This window comes from Exophiala aquamarina (genome assembly GCF_000709125.1).
Source record: "Exophiala aquamarina CBS 119918 chromosome Unknown aczIA-supercont1.2, whole genome shotgun sequence".
Lineage (NCBI taxonomy): Eukaryota > Fungi > Ascomycota > Eurotiomycetes > Chaetothyriales > Herpotrichiellaceae > Exophiala > Exophiala aquamarina.
This window is the reverse complement of record NW_013550586.1, coordinates 3,624,732-3,641,450: the sequence shown is the minus strand read 5'-3', so window position 1 is coordinate 3,641,450 and position 16,719 is coordinate 3,624,732. Positions and strand designations below refer to the sequence as shown.

At 48.4% G+C, this 16,719-nt stretch overlaps 7 protein-coding genes across 7 annotated transcripts; 4 read left to right on the top strand and 3 right to left on the bottom strand.

The window, feature by feature from the left end:
* Nucleotides 1-692: 692 nt before the first annotated feature.
* A1O9_03128 (small nuclear ribonucleoprotein F) lies at nucleotides 693-1,045 on the bottom strand (the record flags this gene model as incomplete). Its single annotated transcript, XM_013408697.1, has 2 exons — nucleotides 693-774; nucleotides 852-1,045. Coding segments are annotated over 2 exons (276 nt in total), but the record flags the coding sequence as incomplete, so codon positions are not given.
* Nucleotides 1,046-1,491: 446 nt separating this feature from the next.
* On the bottom strand, nucleotides 1,492-1,845 carry A1O9_03127 (uncharacterized protein; the record flags this gene model as incomplete). The annotated part of the gene is made up of 2 exons (XM_013408696.1): nucleotides 1,492-1,635; nucleotides 1,687-1,845. The coding sequence occupies 2 exons, from the start codon at nucleotides 1,843-1,845 to the stop codon at nucleotides 1,492-1,494; spliced, it is 303 nt and encodes a 100-aa protein (XP_013264150.1).
* A 3,020-nt stretch (nucleotides 1,846-4,865) lies between these two features.
* A1O9_03126 (uncharacterized protein) lies at nucleotides 4,866-6,035 on the top strand (the record flags this gene model as incomplete). The annotated part of the gene is made up of 1 exon (XM_013408695.1): nucleotides 4,866-6,035. One exon carries the CDS (start codon nucleotides 4,866-4,868, stop codon nucleotides 6,033-6,035), a length of 1,170 nt encoding a protein of 389 aa, XP_013264149.1.
* Nucleotides 6,036-6,973: 938 nt separating this feature from the next.
* Nucleotides 6,974-7,774, top strand: A1O9_03125 (3-oxoacyl-[acyl-carrier protein] reductase; the record flags this gene model as incomplete). Its single annotated transcript, XM_013408694.1, has 4 exons — nucleotides 6,974-7,192; nucleotides 7,306-7,413; nucleotides 7,492-7,632; nucleotides 7,688-7,774. The coding sequence occupies 4 exons, from the start codon at nucleotides 6,974-6,976 to the stop codon at nucleotides 7,772-7,774; spliced, it is 555 nt and encodes a 184-aa protein (XP_013264148.1).
* A 605-nt stretch (nucleotides 7,775-8,379) lies between these two features.
* A1O9_03124 (uncharacterized protein) lies at nucleotides 8,380-9,821 on the bottom strand (the record flags this gene model as incomplete). The annotated part of the gene is made up of 2 exons (XM_013408693.1): nucleotides 8,380-9,228; nucleotides 9,330-9,821. 2 exons carry the CDS (start codon nucleotides 9,819-9,821, stop codon nucleotides 8,380-8,382), a joined length of 1,341 nt encoding a protein of 446 aa, XP_013264147.1.
* Nucleotides 9,822-10,701: 880 nt separating this feature from the next.
* On the top strand, nucleotides 10,702-12,653 carry A1O9_03123 (uncharacterized protein; the record flags this gene model as incomplete). Its single annotated transcript, XM_013408692.1, has 6 exons — nucleotides 10,702-10,858; nucleotides 10,913-11,134; nucleotides 11,240-11,395; nucleotides 11,445-11,499; nucleotides 11,548-11,648; nucleotides 11,701-12,653. The coding sequence occupies 6 exons, from the start codon at nucleotides 10,702-10,704 to the stop codon at nucleotides 12,651-12,653; spliced, it is 1,644 nt and encodes a 547-aa protein (XP_013264146.1).
* A 3,216-nt stretch (nucleotides 12,654-15,869) lies between these two features.
* On the top strand, nucleotides 15,870-16,487 carry A1O9_03122 (uncharacterized protein; the record flags this gene model as incomplete). Its single annotated transcript, XM_013408691.1, has 1 exon — nucleotides 15,870-16,487. A coding segment is annotated over exon 1 (216 nt), but the record flags the coding sequence as incomplete, so codon positions are not given.
* Nucleotides 16,488-16,719: the final 232 nt, after the last annotated feature.

The following is a 16,719-nucleotide window of genomic DNA, read 5'->3' as shown; positions in this document are numbered from 1 at the left end:
ATCGTGGCACTTGCTTATGGCAGATACTCGTATTTTTGTCAGCCTGAGCTACAGGAGCGTGTCATTGATGGCAGCTTTTGTGAGTTATTACGTAGGTACAGGTGGCCGTAATGGACTTCGTCCTCGCGGGCTTCTGAGAACCTTGTGTCTGGGTCCCCGCAAAATTATGAGCAGCTTGATAACAATGCGATAAGACCTTGCGGCAGGTCACATTCATTAATTCTCACTTTGCATCAGGAAGATGCATTCTGTGCTTGATCTCCTGTCGGCCAATCCTCCTCTGATTCGCCCTGGGCACGCCTGGGGTAAACTCGGCACATGGGAGCGTTGATTCTGCACCATTTTGCTCGTGTTGATCATGCACAACCAGATGCAGTTGGTTGGCGCTCCATTGCCTGCCTCTTGCCATGCTTGTGGATTCTCGTTCGGCGTGACTGCTCCCGCAGCGAAAATGTTATGTCGCCCCAGAGCTCACACTCAGGATCATAGACCACTCCGAGCCCATCTGGTCCATATCTGCTGTGGGGACGAGCTGCAGTGGCATAATCCTTTCGCTGTGGCAGAGAATCGTCGATATCGCAGGCCTATCACTTCGCATGATCCCCTCCGCGTTTTTCAGAGGAGCATGCTATTCGGCCATCCGCTGGAAAATGAGCATGGTTATGCGGTCACTCAGTCCTCGAGGCATGCTCCTAATCCTCCATGTTTGCATCCGATCCTTCACCATTCATCTCGACTCCTTTGGCTGCAGATATCCAGAGAATGTTGTTACATCTGTGTTTAGTCACAAGAAAATGAGCAGCTCTTCATAACACGGCACCCAAATGGGTTTTAAGCTGGGAGGGACCTACCTGATCAGAACCTGACCAAGAGTTCCCGTGTGTTTGCGATCAATGTACTCCTCGGTATTTGAAAGCTGAACATTCATATATGAGTCCACACTGATCAAACGACCTTTGTACTCGGTTTGTCCCCATTTTAAGCGGATGATAACATCCTCATTGATCCTGCACAAGGGATTCCAACTGTTAGCTTTCCATGATTGTAGCAATTCTAGGGTATCACAAAGGGATGCAGTTGATCGACGTAGAAATATTGCGCGCTTCGGATCGCGTCGAGGAAGACGTACAGGTTCTGGAGCAAAGGCCTTGGGTTTAGCGGGGTGAACTAGATTTGAGTAAGCTTGACCATTCGCAACGTGGGCGAGGACCAGCTCACATTCATGTTGGATCGCGCCTATGTAATCTAATCCCGCAGATGGTCTCGGCAGAGAAGCTGGTGTGGTTTTGTGGTGATCCGGAGTGAAGGAAGTTGTCTCGAGGCTGCTCTTCGTTGCTGTTGCTCCTGCGAAATTGTTCAACTCCGGCACCTCAATTATGCTTGGCGTGGATGTCACGTGCTCGGCCTCGCGCTCCCTTGTTCTGTAAGGCTGACATGATATTTGACACCAAATACCTAAGGCTACCGTAACGAATAGATTCTGAGTCCATCTCACGCTCTCCGGATCTCCCATTTGATATCTTTTATGCTAACCTCTTCTGAGGCTTTCTCGTCATAATCAAACCACTCCCCGTCAGACAAGTCGATGCCACTGAACTTGGTACCGGAATCGACACCCTTAGCCTCCCATTCGCCCTAATGCTTGTAAGTTGTGTTTGAGAAGCGTTGCTATGCACCGATACCCACATCTGCTTTGAAATCTGTGAATTCGAGGCCCCGACAATCAATTTGAATTAGGTTTCTAGCCTTGGTAGGGGCGTTCTGTTCATACGGTACTGGCGCGGCTTTGATAGTGGCACTCGACTCTCGCTGATTAAAGTAAACCCCACAGTAAGAATCGCCCATTATTCTGCCAGGGGGCCATGAGCTCACCTTGCAGTTTTTACACTTCCAGACAAAATTGGCCTCTCCTCGGCTACCACTTTGCTCATTCATCTCCTATGTCAGAACAGTTAGTTCGTTTCAACATGGACCAGATGCATCAAGGCAGGCTGAACATATATCATTTCTGTGATCAGCTGGCTCACATGACTTAAACGACATCTATTGCGAGACGAAGCCCGGGCGGAGAGAAAGAGCGTTGATAGAGATATTTCTCCACCGTTGATGTGCGACTCACGTGACGATTTACGCCGACCCAGTTTGGGTGGGTTTCGCGACATGATGTGCATTGCACTTTGAATGTGTAGTAGTATGGAGATTCGGCAGTGTCAGAAGGTACGAGATCTGTCACTCTGCAAGCCAGTCAGTGGCAAGAGAGCCGATAATGCGCGATGCTAGGTACCCTTCTAATTCCGCGGTCAGGGCCAAAGCGAGCATTTCGACTGCAGGCTCGTGGGTTCTAGTTTATCAGGATAGGTGTTCGTTCTTGGTGTCGTCGATGACTATCGACGGTTATGAAGTTTGGTCCTCTCGCCTGGCTCTAGCAGATCCCTCCGTTGGCGTCTTGGCGCAGGGCTTGATAGAGCACCTGAAGGAGGAAGTGGGCCGAGTGGCTCCGCTTGCTGCTTTAAATTGTGCGCTGCTTCCAAGCATTCAATCACGATTCTCTCCTGCTCTTGTTCTTCAGGCTTATTGCATTGGGTATTTTGCGACAGCTTCTTTTTCGTTTCGTGATTCGGATCTTGACACTTGAGACGGCATCCATCGAAAGGCTGCAGATCTGCTATGTCCTCTCACCATGGCAATGGCTATTTAACACCACAACCTGAATCAGGGGTATGGGAGAGCTTCTGCTCATATAAGAAACGTGTAGTCGGATCATATCTAGATCTTCTAAGACTATTACACGTCGTGCCTTCTTGTCATTGACCAGATCCCCTTTGGTCCTTTGTCCTCTGAGAGCGAACCGAATGTTAAGTCTTCCGTAGGTTCAGTTTCTGTAACGCATGGATCACGGTTTGGTCGCGATTATATAGGAAAAGACCACCCAATTTCCCTTTTCCTAAACTTCAAAGGCTCCTTGAAGTGACATGGTAAGTGCTCGTGAGCAGGGTGACAAGAACGCCAGCCGTATTTGACTAGACTGCGATATGATCTGGGGCTGTGAGACCTCCTGCGACCTTGCTGCTTTTCTTTTCTAGCACAGTCCCTTGTAAAGAACCTTCTTGTGGCGTCGTCCCCTTATCTAGCGCCTCCTGTTTTCTTTGATGCATTCAAGAACAAAAGGATAAAGGGGAATGATGGGAGACTACATTCATTTGCAAATCCCTTTCACCCTTAAACGAACTTTCATTTTATCAATAGTCTCCTACAAGCCATTTTCACCAGCAGCTTTCCGAGTCCGTGGGAGATCCGACACAAGAGATGCAGTGGAGACTTCCATCATGAATCATCTAGGCTGTGCCGTAGTTCCAAGCTTGTGCAATGACTTCCATGAGTACTACGGCGGCCGTCCCGCGATTTACCCGAAGCGCCGCGACAAGTCAGGCATCGAATACAGCAATTGCGAAAGCCGCCGCTGCACATCTGATGCTTGCTTCAAATGGAGAGCTTGAGTGGGCTTATTGCATTCGTGGCGTTGATGGTGCCTTTCATATGATAGATACCTGGTCAGAGCGTAGGTTAAGTACTCCAATATGTACTTGAAAGAAGACATTCTAACTAAAGGTATCTGTAAAAAGCTCGCTGAATCAATGGCTCATGGCCTCTACGGGTCTAATCTAAGCCGATCCTACCCGCGCAGCCTGCTGGCTCACCAGAGTTCACTCAGAAGCCATAAATGCTTGATAACCCCATGCAATTATCCCAGGTAGGCAGGCAGCGGTGCGGGCATCTCCGGATACCTCGTCTGGCCATACGAAGTACGGAGTACGAGTACGCTTCCCCCCTCCCTTGGCTGTTCCAAGCTCCCCGTACAGTATGTACGAGTAGACCCCAACCAGAAAAACTAGCCTTGCCAGGGTGCGGAGTACGGAGTGAATAATTAGTCGATAAGTGATTACTCAGGCGGCCTGGTCTTGGCCTGCAACAAGGCTTCCTCCTAGTGGTCCCCGCGGTTGGACCATCTTTAGCAAGATTGAAGAGAGTATGTTAGAACGAGACTCATTACCGAAGAGATAATAATTCTTCTGGCCACACGACTAGCGTCCGTGGACTTCGGGTTGCTCGTTCTAACAGAATTCTAAGATGTTGAGGTTGGGATGCCTGGGACTAAACCACGGAGGACCTTCACTGCATGCTGGACGTGTCGTGGGCGAAACATTCGCTGCGACGCAGCAGTTCCTCGATGCTCACAATGTACACGCTCGCGCTTAGTCTGTCAAGGCTATCACTTCAACCTCGTCTGGGTCGACTCAGAGACGGGCGACTACACTCCGCACCAACGACGCACCTATCCATGTCACCTGACATGGCAAGGTCATCCACACTTGACGTTGAAGGACGTCGATCATCTGATAAACGATTGCAAGTACAGACGATGTCGTTGCAGGTTGCATCTAGGGACCAACCCTTTCTCCGCCTTTCCTCGAGCCTGTAGAAATGTCAAAGACGCCAACACTAGAGATGAGGGCATGTCGCAAGATGTCTCTCAGTCGCCAATGAGCTCAAACCCGAGGGCCGTTATCAGTGAGCAGCGTGATGACACAGAAGTCATCGAAAACACGCCTGCCTCGATTTTAGAAATGTTTGAAGACATGACGCCGGACTCGCAGAGCCCAGACGATATAGTGCACCCCGACCGTTGCCCGTCATCCAGCAGGACTCAAACGATTTTTCAGCCAGGTACTTGCGTTTACTTGCGTCGATACGCGAGAAAGTCTTCAATGTTACTCACTACAAGCCCAGCTCAACCGTGGATGGTGAATTCGAACCACGATGACAACAAATTGTTCCATCATTTCTTAGTGCACATTGCGCAGAGGATGGTACCAGTCGATGATGACAGCAATCCATGGAAAACCATTTATCCATCGCTCGCAATACAAGCCACGCGGTCTCAAGGCTCCGAAGCGCTATACCACGCGCTTCTTGCTCAGTCCGCATCCCAGCTTGCGAATTTGAGAGGGGAGGAGAAGGGAGCTCAGGCACGAGCAAGCGCAATTCGTCACTATGGAATTGCACTGCACTGGCTTCGCCAGAGCCTGGCCGCTCAGTCAAAAGACTACACCACAGTATTGGCTGCCATGTATTCCGTTATTCTGGCCGAACATGTCTTTCAAGGTACATCCTCCGGATGGCAAAGTCATATCCGTGGTGCAAGGGGGTTTGTTGGTCAGTATTTAAACCAGCAACCCTGGAAGCAATCTCGGGAAGCCCATGTTATCACGCAGAATTTTGGGCTTATCATGGTCATTTCGAAAACTACCGATGTAAAGTCCCTCTTGACAACAACAGCTGACGAAATCGGCGAGCTCGATGGCTTGCTAGATGACCTGATGAAAATGCCAATTTTCGGCTACACATTGGGAGGGACACCTCACATGCTGAAGGCAATCTACCAAACTCGATTACTCGAGACACAACTTAACGCCAGGAGGGAGACCGAGGGGCTGCGTGAGCTTGACGACGAGGTGTACTCTCAAGTGGGTCAGATCCTACAGCTGCTCTACGTACCGCTCGATGACAAATTGGAGTCTTATGTAAACCACCGCGAGCTTAGTGGGATTACCGTCCTACCTCAGCTGCGAAGACTGGCCAGAATTCACCTTCGGCTGTTCAACACTGCAGTGACGATCTATCTCTTCTGCCTCGTACTGCGATGCCCGCCTTCGGCGATGGCGGAAGAAGTCCATCAAGTTCTCACAGATGCGTCGTCCTTCATCAACCTACACAACGGTACTGTCTCGATCTGGCCGGTCTTCGTCGCGGCGGCTGAAGCCTACACACCTGATTCCCAGGCTCTAGCCACCCACTGCCTTGACGTCTTCATAGATGGGGGTGCTGGTAACCGGCGCGATGTACAACGCGTGGTTGAGCAGGTCTGGTCAGATCGTGAAAAATTAGCATCGGAGCGACAGTGCGATCCTGGCAAGGTCTCGCTTGATTGGCGCGAAGTTATGAATAGGCTCAATGTGGATATCTTACTTCTGTGATGAGTTGTGGCAGTGAGACGTGTGAGGGATCCTTTACAGAACTTCACTCACCTGCACCGCGCCTCATTCGTAATGATTGCCACAACCTTTGGGTTATATATGCCCAGTGTGAAAATTTGGACTATGCGCTTTAAGAAAGGGGAGTTTCACGACTACGATATAGCATCAAACTAGGGATAGCACGAGGCAAAGATATTAGCGATCTGGTCTCAGAGTTTGACGGTTTTCACTAAAGTCAATGAATTGATGTCAAGAAATTGTCATCTGTCTCTCATTGTTCGTGATGGGTTGCCTTGTCCTGGAGTCATAAGCTCAAAGCGATGGTACGAGCACATCAATGTGAATGCCCAGCGACGGTATGTCAAATGTCTGGTTGGAGAACATCCCGAGGTCTAATACTTGCAGAAATCCTCTCGTCAGACAGCCGGATTACTGCGTCGTCATGAGTTGCCTTTCTAGTACTCGCGATAAACAGTGAAATCAGCGGCTCCGTTATGTGTCTCTGGCTAAGGTGCACCTAGCTTAGTGATGCCTGCAGACTGTAGTCTCTCGTATACTGTTCTAATTTCTCTCCATACTTTATATATTGGGCGTCGCGGGCAAAGACTCACTCAAACCGCTCATGCTGAACTCATATTGACAATTTTAATTATAGTTCGAATCCAACAGGACCTTATTTCACAAGATGCCCTGTCTACTCAAAAATAAGAAGATCTTGGTTTACCGGCGGGTCGAGGCAAGCCTTTTCTTTACGCATAATCAATCTTGAGCAACTAACCTACTTGATACAGAGGATTGGGTGCCGTGATCTGTGAGAAATTTGCAACTCAAGGCGCTGACGTGGCAGTGAATTACATCGGTAACAAAGAGCGAGCTGACCAAGTTGCTGAAAAGTGCCGGCGAGAATTTGGTGTTCTTGCTGCTGCCCTTCAAGCTGTATGTCACTGCCTCCCAAGTTTCTCAGTTTCTCTCGTTTTAGTCGGGCGCTGAACTGGCGGGATGATCAGGATATTGGAAACGTGGATGATGTTGAGCGACTGGTCAAGCAGACGCTTGAGCAACTCGGTGGGCTCGATATTGTTATTAATAACGCCGGATGGACGCGCTTCGCGACATTTGGTGATCTACACGATCTCAGCCATGATGAGTGGAACAAGGTTCGTTCACTGCACCTTAGTAAAAGACAGAAAATACGGCAAGGAAAGGAACACGCAGGAGGATGGAGCATGGCTGGCAGTAGTTGAGCCTACTGATGCTGACTTCTCACCAGTGTTGGGCAGTGAACGTCATGTCTCAGCTCTTTCTGATGCAGCAAGTTACACCTGTCTTCAAGGATAACACTGATGGTGGTGTCTTCATCATCACTTCTTCTATAGCGGTACGTCTAATCATCCCCAAGATGTCGAAGCGGTACATTTCAAATCGTACTCATCTAAACTATGGTCTTTCTCTCAAGGGCGTGAGTGTCGGCGGCAGCAGCATGGGCTATTGCGTTACCAAAGCTGCAGGTCTTCGCCTGATGAAGTGCCTCGCTTCGACGCAAGGTCCAAAGATCAGAGTCAATGCCGTTCTGCCCGGCCTTCTATTGACAGAGTGGGTGAGTAAATATCAGGCCATTCTCAGGCGCTTCAAAATATACCGCGCTGATCCAGGTGATCCTTGATGTGCAGGGCATGCAATTTCCGGAAGCATCACGAAATGCTGGCATACAGAAGGCCGCACTCAAACAAGAAGTCTAAAGCCTCATCACCCTTTCTGTAGCCCTGGACCGGCTGACGTGTGGATCTAGCAGACAAATCTCGATGACTGTGCGGACGCTTTCGTTGCAATCGCCACGAACACATCTATGACGGGTCAGCAAATAGTCGTCGGTACGTGTTATTCCATCAAGACTGTCCTCTTCGCAGTAGACCTGAATGATCCATCCTGCTTACATTTCAGCAGACTCGGGTATTGTGATATGACGTATCCAAGACCAGATAGATACCAAGAAGGCTGCCCTCTTCCTTTGTGGTGTAAAGAGGTCGCCTCCACTCGAGGTGCCCCAGATGCTTAGATGCCAAGTGCACACGTTTGCGCTACGTTAGTAGACCATAAAGCTTGAGTTTCATAAATATTGGAGATAGATTCTAAAATAATAAGCATATCAGACCTCGTTATATTTAACTGGCACCTAATCTTGAGTTGGCAAGTTTAGAGTGATTTCTCTATGAAAATGCTGCAGGCTGACTTGTTACTACTCAAGCGGACACTTGTACTAAAAGTATTGAATAAATTGCCATCAAGACCTCTTTGGGGGACAAAGCTGAATAGGATTGCCCTATATATCTTCTATCTTTTGTTTCTAATTCAAAGCCCCCTTGTATCTGTCAATAAACCCGTCGAGAGCACTTAAGAGAGGCTGAAAGTGTTGGTCAGTGATCTCAATCGTCAAGGCCAAGAATCCGCGAGCGGCGATAAAAATTCCTTGCTCAAGTAAGTGATGATACAGGAGTGCCTGAAGCGAGCTACTCTCTGGGCCCACAAAACCAATGACGAAGAGGCTCCCTAGCCCTCGTGTTGCCATTATGTTTCCCACGTAACCTGGCTTATACATTACAGGCAGTCGCTTCTGTATCAACTCAGCAATCTCATGTCTTAACCGGTCACCCCTTTCGTTGAGGCTACTCGCCAAGGCTTCATCCAAAATGGTGCATCCGGCAATACCAGCCGCCATGGTGACAACGTTATTGTTGAAAGTTCCTGCATGAGCAAGCTTGTTTTCTCGGGGATCGAAAAGCTGCATGATTTCATGACGACCCCCGAAGGCGCCAAAGCTCATTCCTCCTCCAGCCCACTTGCCAATAGTCGTCATGTCAGGCTTGATATCGTGCTTAACCTGAAGACCTCCGTAATGAAGGCGTGATGTCATGACTTCGTCAAAGATTAGAACGGCCTTGTGTTTAGTTGCCAGGTCGCGCAGAAGCTTGAGAAATTCAGATGTGCCAGGGATACAGCCTCCCGATACTTGCATTGGCTCCACAATAATGGCAGCTAGCGACTCAGGTGGTAGATTTGACACCATGGCTTGGGTTTCTGATATGTCGTTGTATGGAGCGACGACAAAGTCCTTGTAAGAGTTCAGAGTATATTTGGATTCGTGTGCGAAGAAGGTAAGCGTGCTACCGTGATAACTGTTTTGGAAAGCAAGGATCTAAAGACAAATACTGTCACCAAAATTCTAGCACCGAGCGAAACAAGAGCTGAAACGGTAGGGACTGTAAGTCAAGATAGTGATCGACTCGATAGACCAACCTTCTGCTTCCGAGTAAAATTGACGGCCGCCCCGAGAGCCATAAGGTTCGCCTCCGTGCCTGAGTTGCAGAATCGGATCGAATCCATGCTGTAACTGAAACGATCGACCAAGATCTTTGCCAACATTGCCTCGTACTCGTTCTTTCCACCGAAGTTCCAGCCTTTATTGAGGGCATCGATGATGGCCTTCTTGATCACCGGAGAACTATGTCCATACACTCCAGCGGAGAATTCGCCCAGGAAATCGAGGTACTTGTGGCCGTCGACGTCGACCAGCTTGGCGGATTCTCCTCGAGCAATTGTAATTGGGAAAGGCTGAACGTGAAGCACAGAACGGGTGTTGGCCCCCGGCATATGGGCTAGGCCGGATTTATATAGGTCAAAAGATACCGGGTTGTTCTTGATATGTTGCTTTTGTGCCTCTTGTAACAGCGCTTTCCGCACATCTGGCGTGTTGCCGTCAGCGGTGGGAATGAATTTGGCGTCTACCATGATGAGCCTCAGCGCAGCCTGAACAGGTTACTGGGGATTTTCAAAGGCTGAATGTATCTGGACAGTGGTTTCGAAATTTCAGTGTGCCACATAAATTCAGGCTCATGGCGGTGAGTTTATTGCAGAACAATGAATATATAGCCACTACCGGGGAGTGCTATTTGAATGCATCGTTGTCCCCTTCAAGGCGATGGGCATCCCATTGCCTTCGGTTATGTCCGTGCCGGGACCTCGAATTCCACTTTACGGCCCCGGTCATTTCAATACATGGAAAACGTAATACTTGATCACCCTGGGTTCTTCCTTTGTGTCTAGTAGCCTGGGGACGTACTGTAGATCCGCGCGCAAGGATCTACTGTTCCATAAATGGGGTAGGGTTTCGCCGTGGGCTGCCAACTCTGGATTGCGTATTGGTTACAGTGCTACCGGTGTGCCCGGAGAACACGCTAAGCTAGGCGTCTCAGAGATACTGTATCTTGGGTGGCGTCCGATCAAGGAATACTCTTAGCCTTATCAGGCCGAGAGATCCACATTTATGATATTGCCTCTGGGCATTGATTACCCGAGACCCTCGTCATGGACTGCTAATTCGAGGTCAGGCCCGTCGTGCCTACAGCAACTTGCGGAAGTCATAAGCAACATAGCAATTGCCCAGACTTGGTAGAGTGTAGATGGCAACACGACGGCTATCTAAACCAATGCGGGTTTACGCCAAGGGAGATATAGAAACGCCTTATGAATTTCTGAGGATGTGGGTCGGCTGGTTCAAGTTGTATGATCGATATATATCAGACTCAACATCACTATTCCAGTGATTGTTCATGGGTGCCTTCTCTCCAGACTTCAGCTTTTGTCATTATTCCCTACGTATCTGCCCACTATGGCAACCGAATCGACGACGGCAGAGAAGCAGTCACAGGAGGTGGCCAGTGCACAATCGTCGACGAGAATGAACATAGACATCGAGGACTCTACCCCGAGGCCCGCTAAACTCCGCCGCGATTTGCAAGGCCGTCATATGCAGATGATTGCCATTGGTAAGGCTCGTTTCGTGGAGGAGCTGCTCACTGCTAATATTCTTCAAATCTAAGGAGGATCGATTGGTGCCGGTCTCTTTGTTGGCTCTGGCAGATCCCTGGCTGTCGGAGGGCCAGCTTCATTGACCCTAGGATTTATCATTACTGGCTTCGCGGTACTGTGCACTACTCAAGCCCTGGGCGAGCTTGCAGTCATGTACCCTGTGAACGGCGCATTTTATTCCTATGTTGTTCGTTTCATCGATCCAGCTTGGTATGTTAACACCAGTTGCCGCTGTCGCTTCGAACTGACACTCCTATCTAGGGGCTTTACCATCGGATGGATGTGTACGACCGTATCCCCTGTGATCGACCATGCCTTCTGATACTGACATACATCAGATGCTCTAGGGTGGCTCATCACTCTCCCTTTTGAGATCATCTCTGTTGGCATAACTATCAATTACTGGCACGAATACAACATTGGAATATGGGTGGCAGTTTTCCTGACAACCATTGCCTTCGTTCAGTTTTTTGGCGTTCGAGGCTATGGAGAGAGTGCGCTTGTCTTCCGGAGGCGTAAGTACTAGGACTGATGCAGGCGTAGTTGAATTTGTTCTCGGTATCATTAAACTTGTCGCAGTGGCCGGCTTCATTATTTTGTAAGTGTCGGCAAACTTTTCCGAGTACTCTCCTGACCAGAAAAATAGCGGCATTATTGCCAACTGCGGAGGGGTTCCTACCGATACGCGAGGGTATCTAGGTTTCAGATACTGGAGTGGTGATGATGGCAACCACGCCTTTCGGAATGGTAAGCGTAAGAGAAAACCTTCGATGACATTTGGTCACTAAATCAAATCTAGGATTTCCTGGGTTTTGTTCAGTCTTTGTTCTTTCTGCATTTGCATTTGGAGGCACCGAGCTGGTCGGGCTTGCTGCCGCAGAGGCCCAAGACCCTCAGAAATCCTTGCCCAAGGCTGTTAAGCAAGTATTGTGGCGAATCGCCGGTGTCTACGTCCTATCTACCTTAATTCTTGGGATTATTGTCCCAAATAACTCCCCAGAGCTTTTGGGTGCCTCTGGAGCCAATACGAAAGCGTCTCCATTCGTCCTAGCATTCAAAATCGCCGGGGTTAAAGCTTTACCTTCGATCTTTAATGCAGTCATCACAATTTCCACACTATCAGTAGCCAACAGCTGCACCTATGGCTCGACTCGAACACTTCAGGCCCTTGCTCAATACAGTATGGCGCCAAAAATTCTAGGCTATGTCGATAATAGAGGCCGCCCACTAGTTGCGATAATAATCCAGTTACTTGTCGGCCTGCTGGCTTTTATCAGCTACTCCGCACAGGCTGGCACCGTATTTACCTGGCTCTTCTCTATCTCTGGGCTTGGAATCCTCCTTCTCTGGGCGTCGATCTGTCTCTGCCACGTACGATTCAGGCAAGCATGGAAGGTTGCTGGTCGACCTGTCGAGGATCTCCCTTTCCGGTCACCGTTGGGAGTTTATGGGTCGTACTTTGCCCTGGTCCTCATCGCGCTCATCCTGGTGCTGACCTTCTATGTTGCCCTCATTCCGCCTGGAGGAAGTCCAAATGCGCAATACTTCTTCCAAAATTGGCTTTCTGGTCCTATCGCCCTGACAGCCTTCGGGTTGAGGAAAGCATGGACAAGTGACTGGAGATTTGGCGTCAAAATCAAGGACATGGACTTGGACACGGGAAGAAGGGACACCGGCTACACTTCGCGTCTGAGCCAGGAGGAGGAAAAGGGAAAGAGTCTTGGAAGACGTGTAATCAACGCAATCTTCTAAGTACATGTCCTACTTAAGACGGAAAATGTTTGATTGATTGATTTAGTCCTACACCTAGAACCCTCTTAGTAGGCTTATGTCGGGAAAACTATCTAGCTCTATAGTAGGAAAACCCACTGGGGTAGAAAAACCTACTATCTACAAACACTACTTGCTCTTTTCCCTTTATAATAGGCGAGTACTCTTCGTTATGAGTAGTTCCGCCTCGATCACCAAAGAACTTCGATGGCCTTGTTGGCCTTCTGGCCCTAGTACTCTCTAGGGTATTCTAGGGCATTCCCGCTTCCCTAGTACTAGGGCCTCCTCTCCCTTCTTCTCGATAATCTCCGTAGAGTTCATGAGCCTTCTCGGCTCTTCGGTGATGTTCGCTACTGCTCTGTCGCGCTCGGTCTACTGGTGGTCCCGGGGCTTAACCCCCTCTTGACTTCCAGTCTTCTGAGGCATCACACCTCCTTCTTTAGTTTCTCCTTTCTTTTAATACCTTTCTTGACTTCTTCTAGGTTCTTAGAACCCTTTCCAACGTCTCGTAACTGTGCGTATAAGAAAGTTATGGGTTATCCTCGATGGAAAATGTTAGGATCAATGTACGGGACATCTCAGAGTGCCACAGCATTCACGCCGAGGGCCTGGAGCGGTCTTCAGAGCCACCACGGCATTCAAACCAGTGGTCGTTGGTCACCAAACGATAAAGTGCATATATATGTGCGGACATTGGAAATATGCAAATAACTCATAAGTGGCTCTCCTTCTGCGGAGCGTCTCGGCTTCTTAACACTTTACTTTCGAAAACATCCGAGAAAGGCTAACTCATCGTTGCATCTTCTTCTCGCTCGATTCTATCATTGCTATCCTCGCGTTTGATAGATGCTGCTACATCTGTTCCAAGTATCTAGTCAGCCGATGGGACCCTCTTTGAGGCCTCCCTCTCTGAAGCCCAGCACATCGAGACTTGCTGTCATTTCAAGCAGTTTTCACCATTTCCAATATTACAAGGACGCATGCTTGGATTGGCATACCTAGCTAGATAACTAGGCACTTGACCTAGAATCCTCCTCGTAATGATGTAGGCAAGATCTGTAAATCCTGACCTTACCTAGACACCTAACGAAGTGAGTACATGGTCATCTCGACTAGACCTTCACATGGGTTAGGTTGGGACGAATGATAGCCTTGGTTAACCTAGCCCGGCGGGTTCCTGGTTCCTAAAAGTTAGAACCTAGTAGCCTAACCCTAAAAATATAGAGTTAGGCTACACTCGTCCAGGGTTTGTTAGTACGCAATGTGGAGCACTCTTTAGTCTCATGCTAATCCCTATACAGATTACCACTTAGTATGCATACCGTTTGCAGCGATTACATCCTGACACCTCTTTGGCATTGTAGCAACTAATTGCTCCAATAGATCATTGCCAATCGCATTCCAAGCCTCTGTAACTCGTTGTCGTAGTTGATCGTACGATGCTCGGTTCTCTAGATAATGCAGCGCCAGCCAGTCCTTTATCTCAGTCCACAGGGTCTCAATTAGGTTCAAATCAGGTAAATACGCAGGCCAGGCAATGACTGTAATACCACGATCTATTAAATTAGCTGTAGTCTTACCACAGGCGTGTGCTGGTGCGTTATCTTGTATAAACAGTAGGCCAGGATTCATCTGTATCCAGCCATAAATTAGTGGAACAATATGCTGTCGATATAACTCGTCGTTAATCGTACCCCAGTCCTTCTCCCAGAATAGGTGTGGTCATTTAAGATTGCTAGCAAAACAGGCCTATAGTATTAGAAGTGTTAAGGGTGGCAACACCTTATTCTTCTTGACTACTGACCTAATTGAGTTTAGGAGGTGACCCGGCTGCTTAGAGATTACGATCGATCTCCTAAGCTTCGCTTACCGTATCCCAGGGATAATTTTTAATTACGACCATGACCTAGTATTAAACCGACTATCCCTTTCCGATCGGAAATTCCCACCCAGGACATGAGCAATATACTTATAGAATGCCTGGTCAAGAAGGGGTTAATTAATGCCCCGTCGCTGAAACCGAAAAATTCGTGCATCTAACCTTCTTTTCCAATGGCGAATTGGAGAAACAGTTTGAGCATGAAGAACAAGAGCATATTCGAAGTCCCAAGGAGGCTTCTTATGATTTGGTGCCTTATGTGAGCGCTTAGAAGGTCACAGACGAACTCAGCGAAAGAATCTCGGAAAACAAGTTTGAGTTCCTGATTAATAAATTCGGCACTGTAGTGATCTACAATAGCCCTTTTGCCATCGATCGGGGCCAGCTGAGTCTGTTGGCATCACGAAGTGCCCTTGTATAGCTGAATTTATGATCACCGGAGTGCGGACTACTAACCCACCCGGATACTCGTTTTCGACACCTACTAAGAAAGTTGAGGCTTGTCTCAGAGTGAGTCAGCAGATGGCAAAAGAGAAAGGGCCTGAATATGGAAAAGGGGCAGGAAACGGATCACTTCTCTAGCAAATACATATAGCAGGTAGAACAGCCGGCATCAAGACCGGAACAGAGAGTCTCAATACACTTATTTGGTCGATATATTTGACACTTGGTGATTGTGTGCGTGAGCGTACTCGCCAATTATATTGCCAGACTCCATCGGCCGACAACAGAGCTTCATTCATTACTTTTACCTTTCTTTCATCTCATGTAGTTGTCCTCATGCACTTACTTCAATCTCGCCTTTGTAGTTAAATCAACGAGAAGCAAAATGTCATCCCAACAGGTGCCTTGTTCGCCTGGCCCGGATCACCAGCAAGTTCTCAATGTGCTCGCCCAGCGGAGATACCGTAAAGAACCTATGGATATCAATTCCTATCTCGTACCCACATTTTATAGGCCAGCGCAAGCGGGAGCAGTTGCAGTCGCTGAAGAACAGACTCGAAGAAGCCAGACTGGGCGGTACGCATGCAATGTATGCTTCCGATGGGTATATACAACTTCAGCAGCCAATGCAGCCTGCATATCTGACGCCAGACAACCCTAACACGCCCGATGGTTCTCTTGGTGATCGGTATCCAGATTTCATGATTGGAACCTCTAATAGGTCATATATGTGCGCTGTGCCGTCTAAGTCTGTGTGTCTAATGTCCGAAAGTTCGTCATCATATGCGCAAGATGAATTCTGGTTCAATGACATTCTGCCTTATGGTATGTCCCCGCGATTGTGAAGTCACCCCTTTCACGGGTGATTGTACTTACTTGACTGGTCTGTAGGTATTTCTACCCAACGCTTTACATCAACGTCCGATTCCCCATTATCAGCAGAACTTCAAAATCTAGAAGTCTCTCAGTTTACATTCCCATAGGAGCATGTCATCGATTTTCCATCCCTCACAACCATGGAGGTCTCACTTCGGATTGCACAAATGCTTGGACTCGTGGACGAGTTCTTGGATCTCACTATAAGCCGGGTGCTAGACGTGTCGAAGATTCCAGTCCCATTAACAGACTTGCCCGAAAACTTACGTCCAACGGAAGCGCAGGTCTTACTACCAAGCTATCCAATAATAGACGTTCTTCCTTGACCATCAGTAAGGACAAAACTCATTTGTCTTTTTGGCCAGCCTGACCAACTGAGACCACCAATCGCGAGAGGCTCCATGGCTATCACGCGGCTAATGCATAGTCTTGAGGACGAGTCGGAGGGACTCCGCATTACTCTAGATATAGATGGACATTGGTATGATGGAAAAAGCTGGGAAATCGGACAAGTCATCCTCAAAGACTGGTGGTGGGCACTGGATCTTGAGATCGTATCTAATTCAAACCGACTGAGGAATCTAAGAGGGGGCTCCCAAATTGCAGCTTTTGACAACATGACAAGGCAGTCGAGCATAAATCACCAGAACCGGTGAAAATCCTTTATGGCGTCATTAGTGGAGATACCATCTTGTTGGAAGAGGAGTTGGAAAGTCAAATCGGGAGGCAATGGAGCGCAGAATGATTGAAGACGTTTTATAAGGCCAAATATGGACGTTCAACCATGGCCAATCACCGCAACTAGTGAAAGGCTATGCGAGTTGCGCCTGCTACAAGTTTATGTAATCC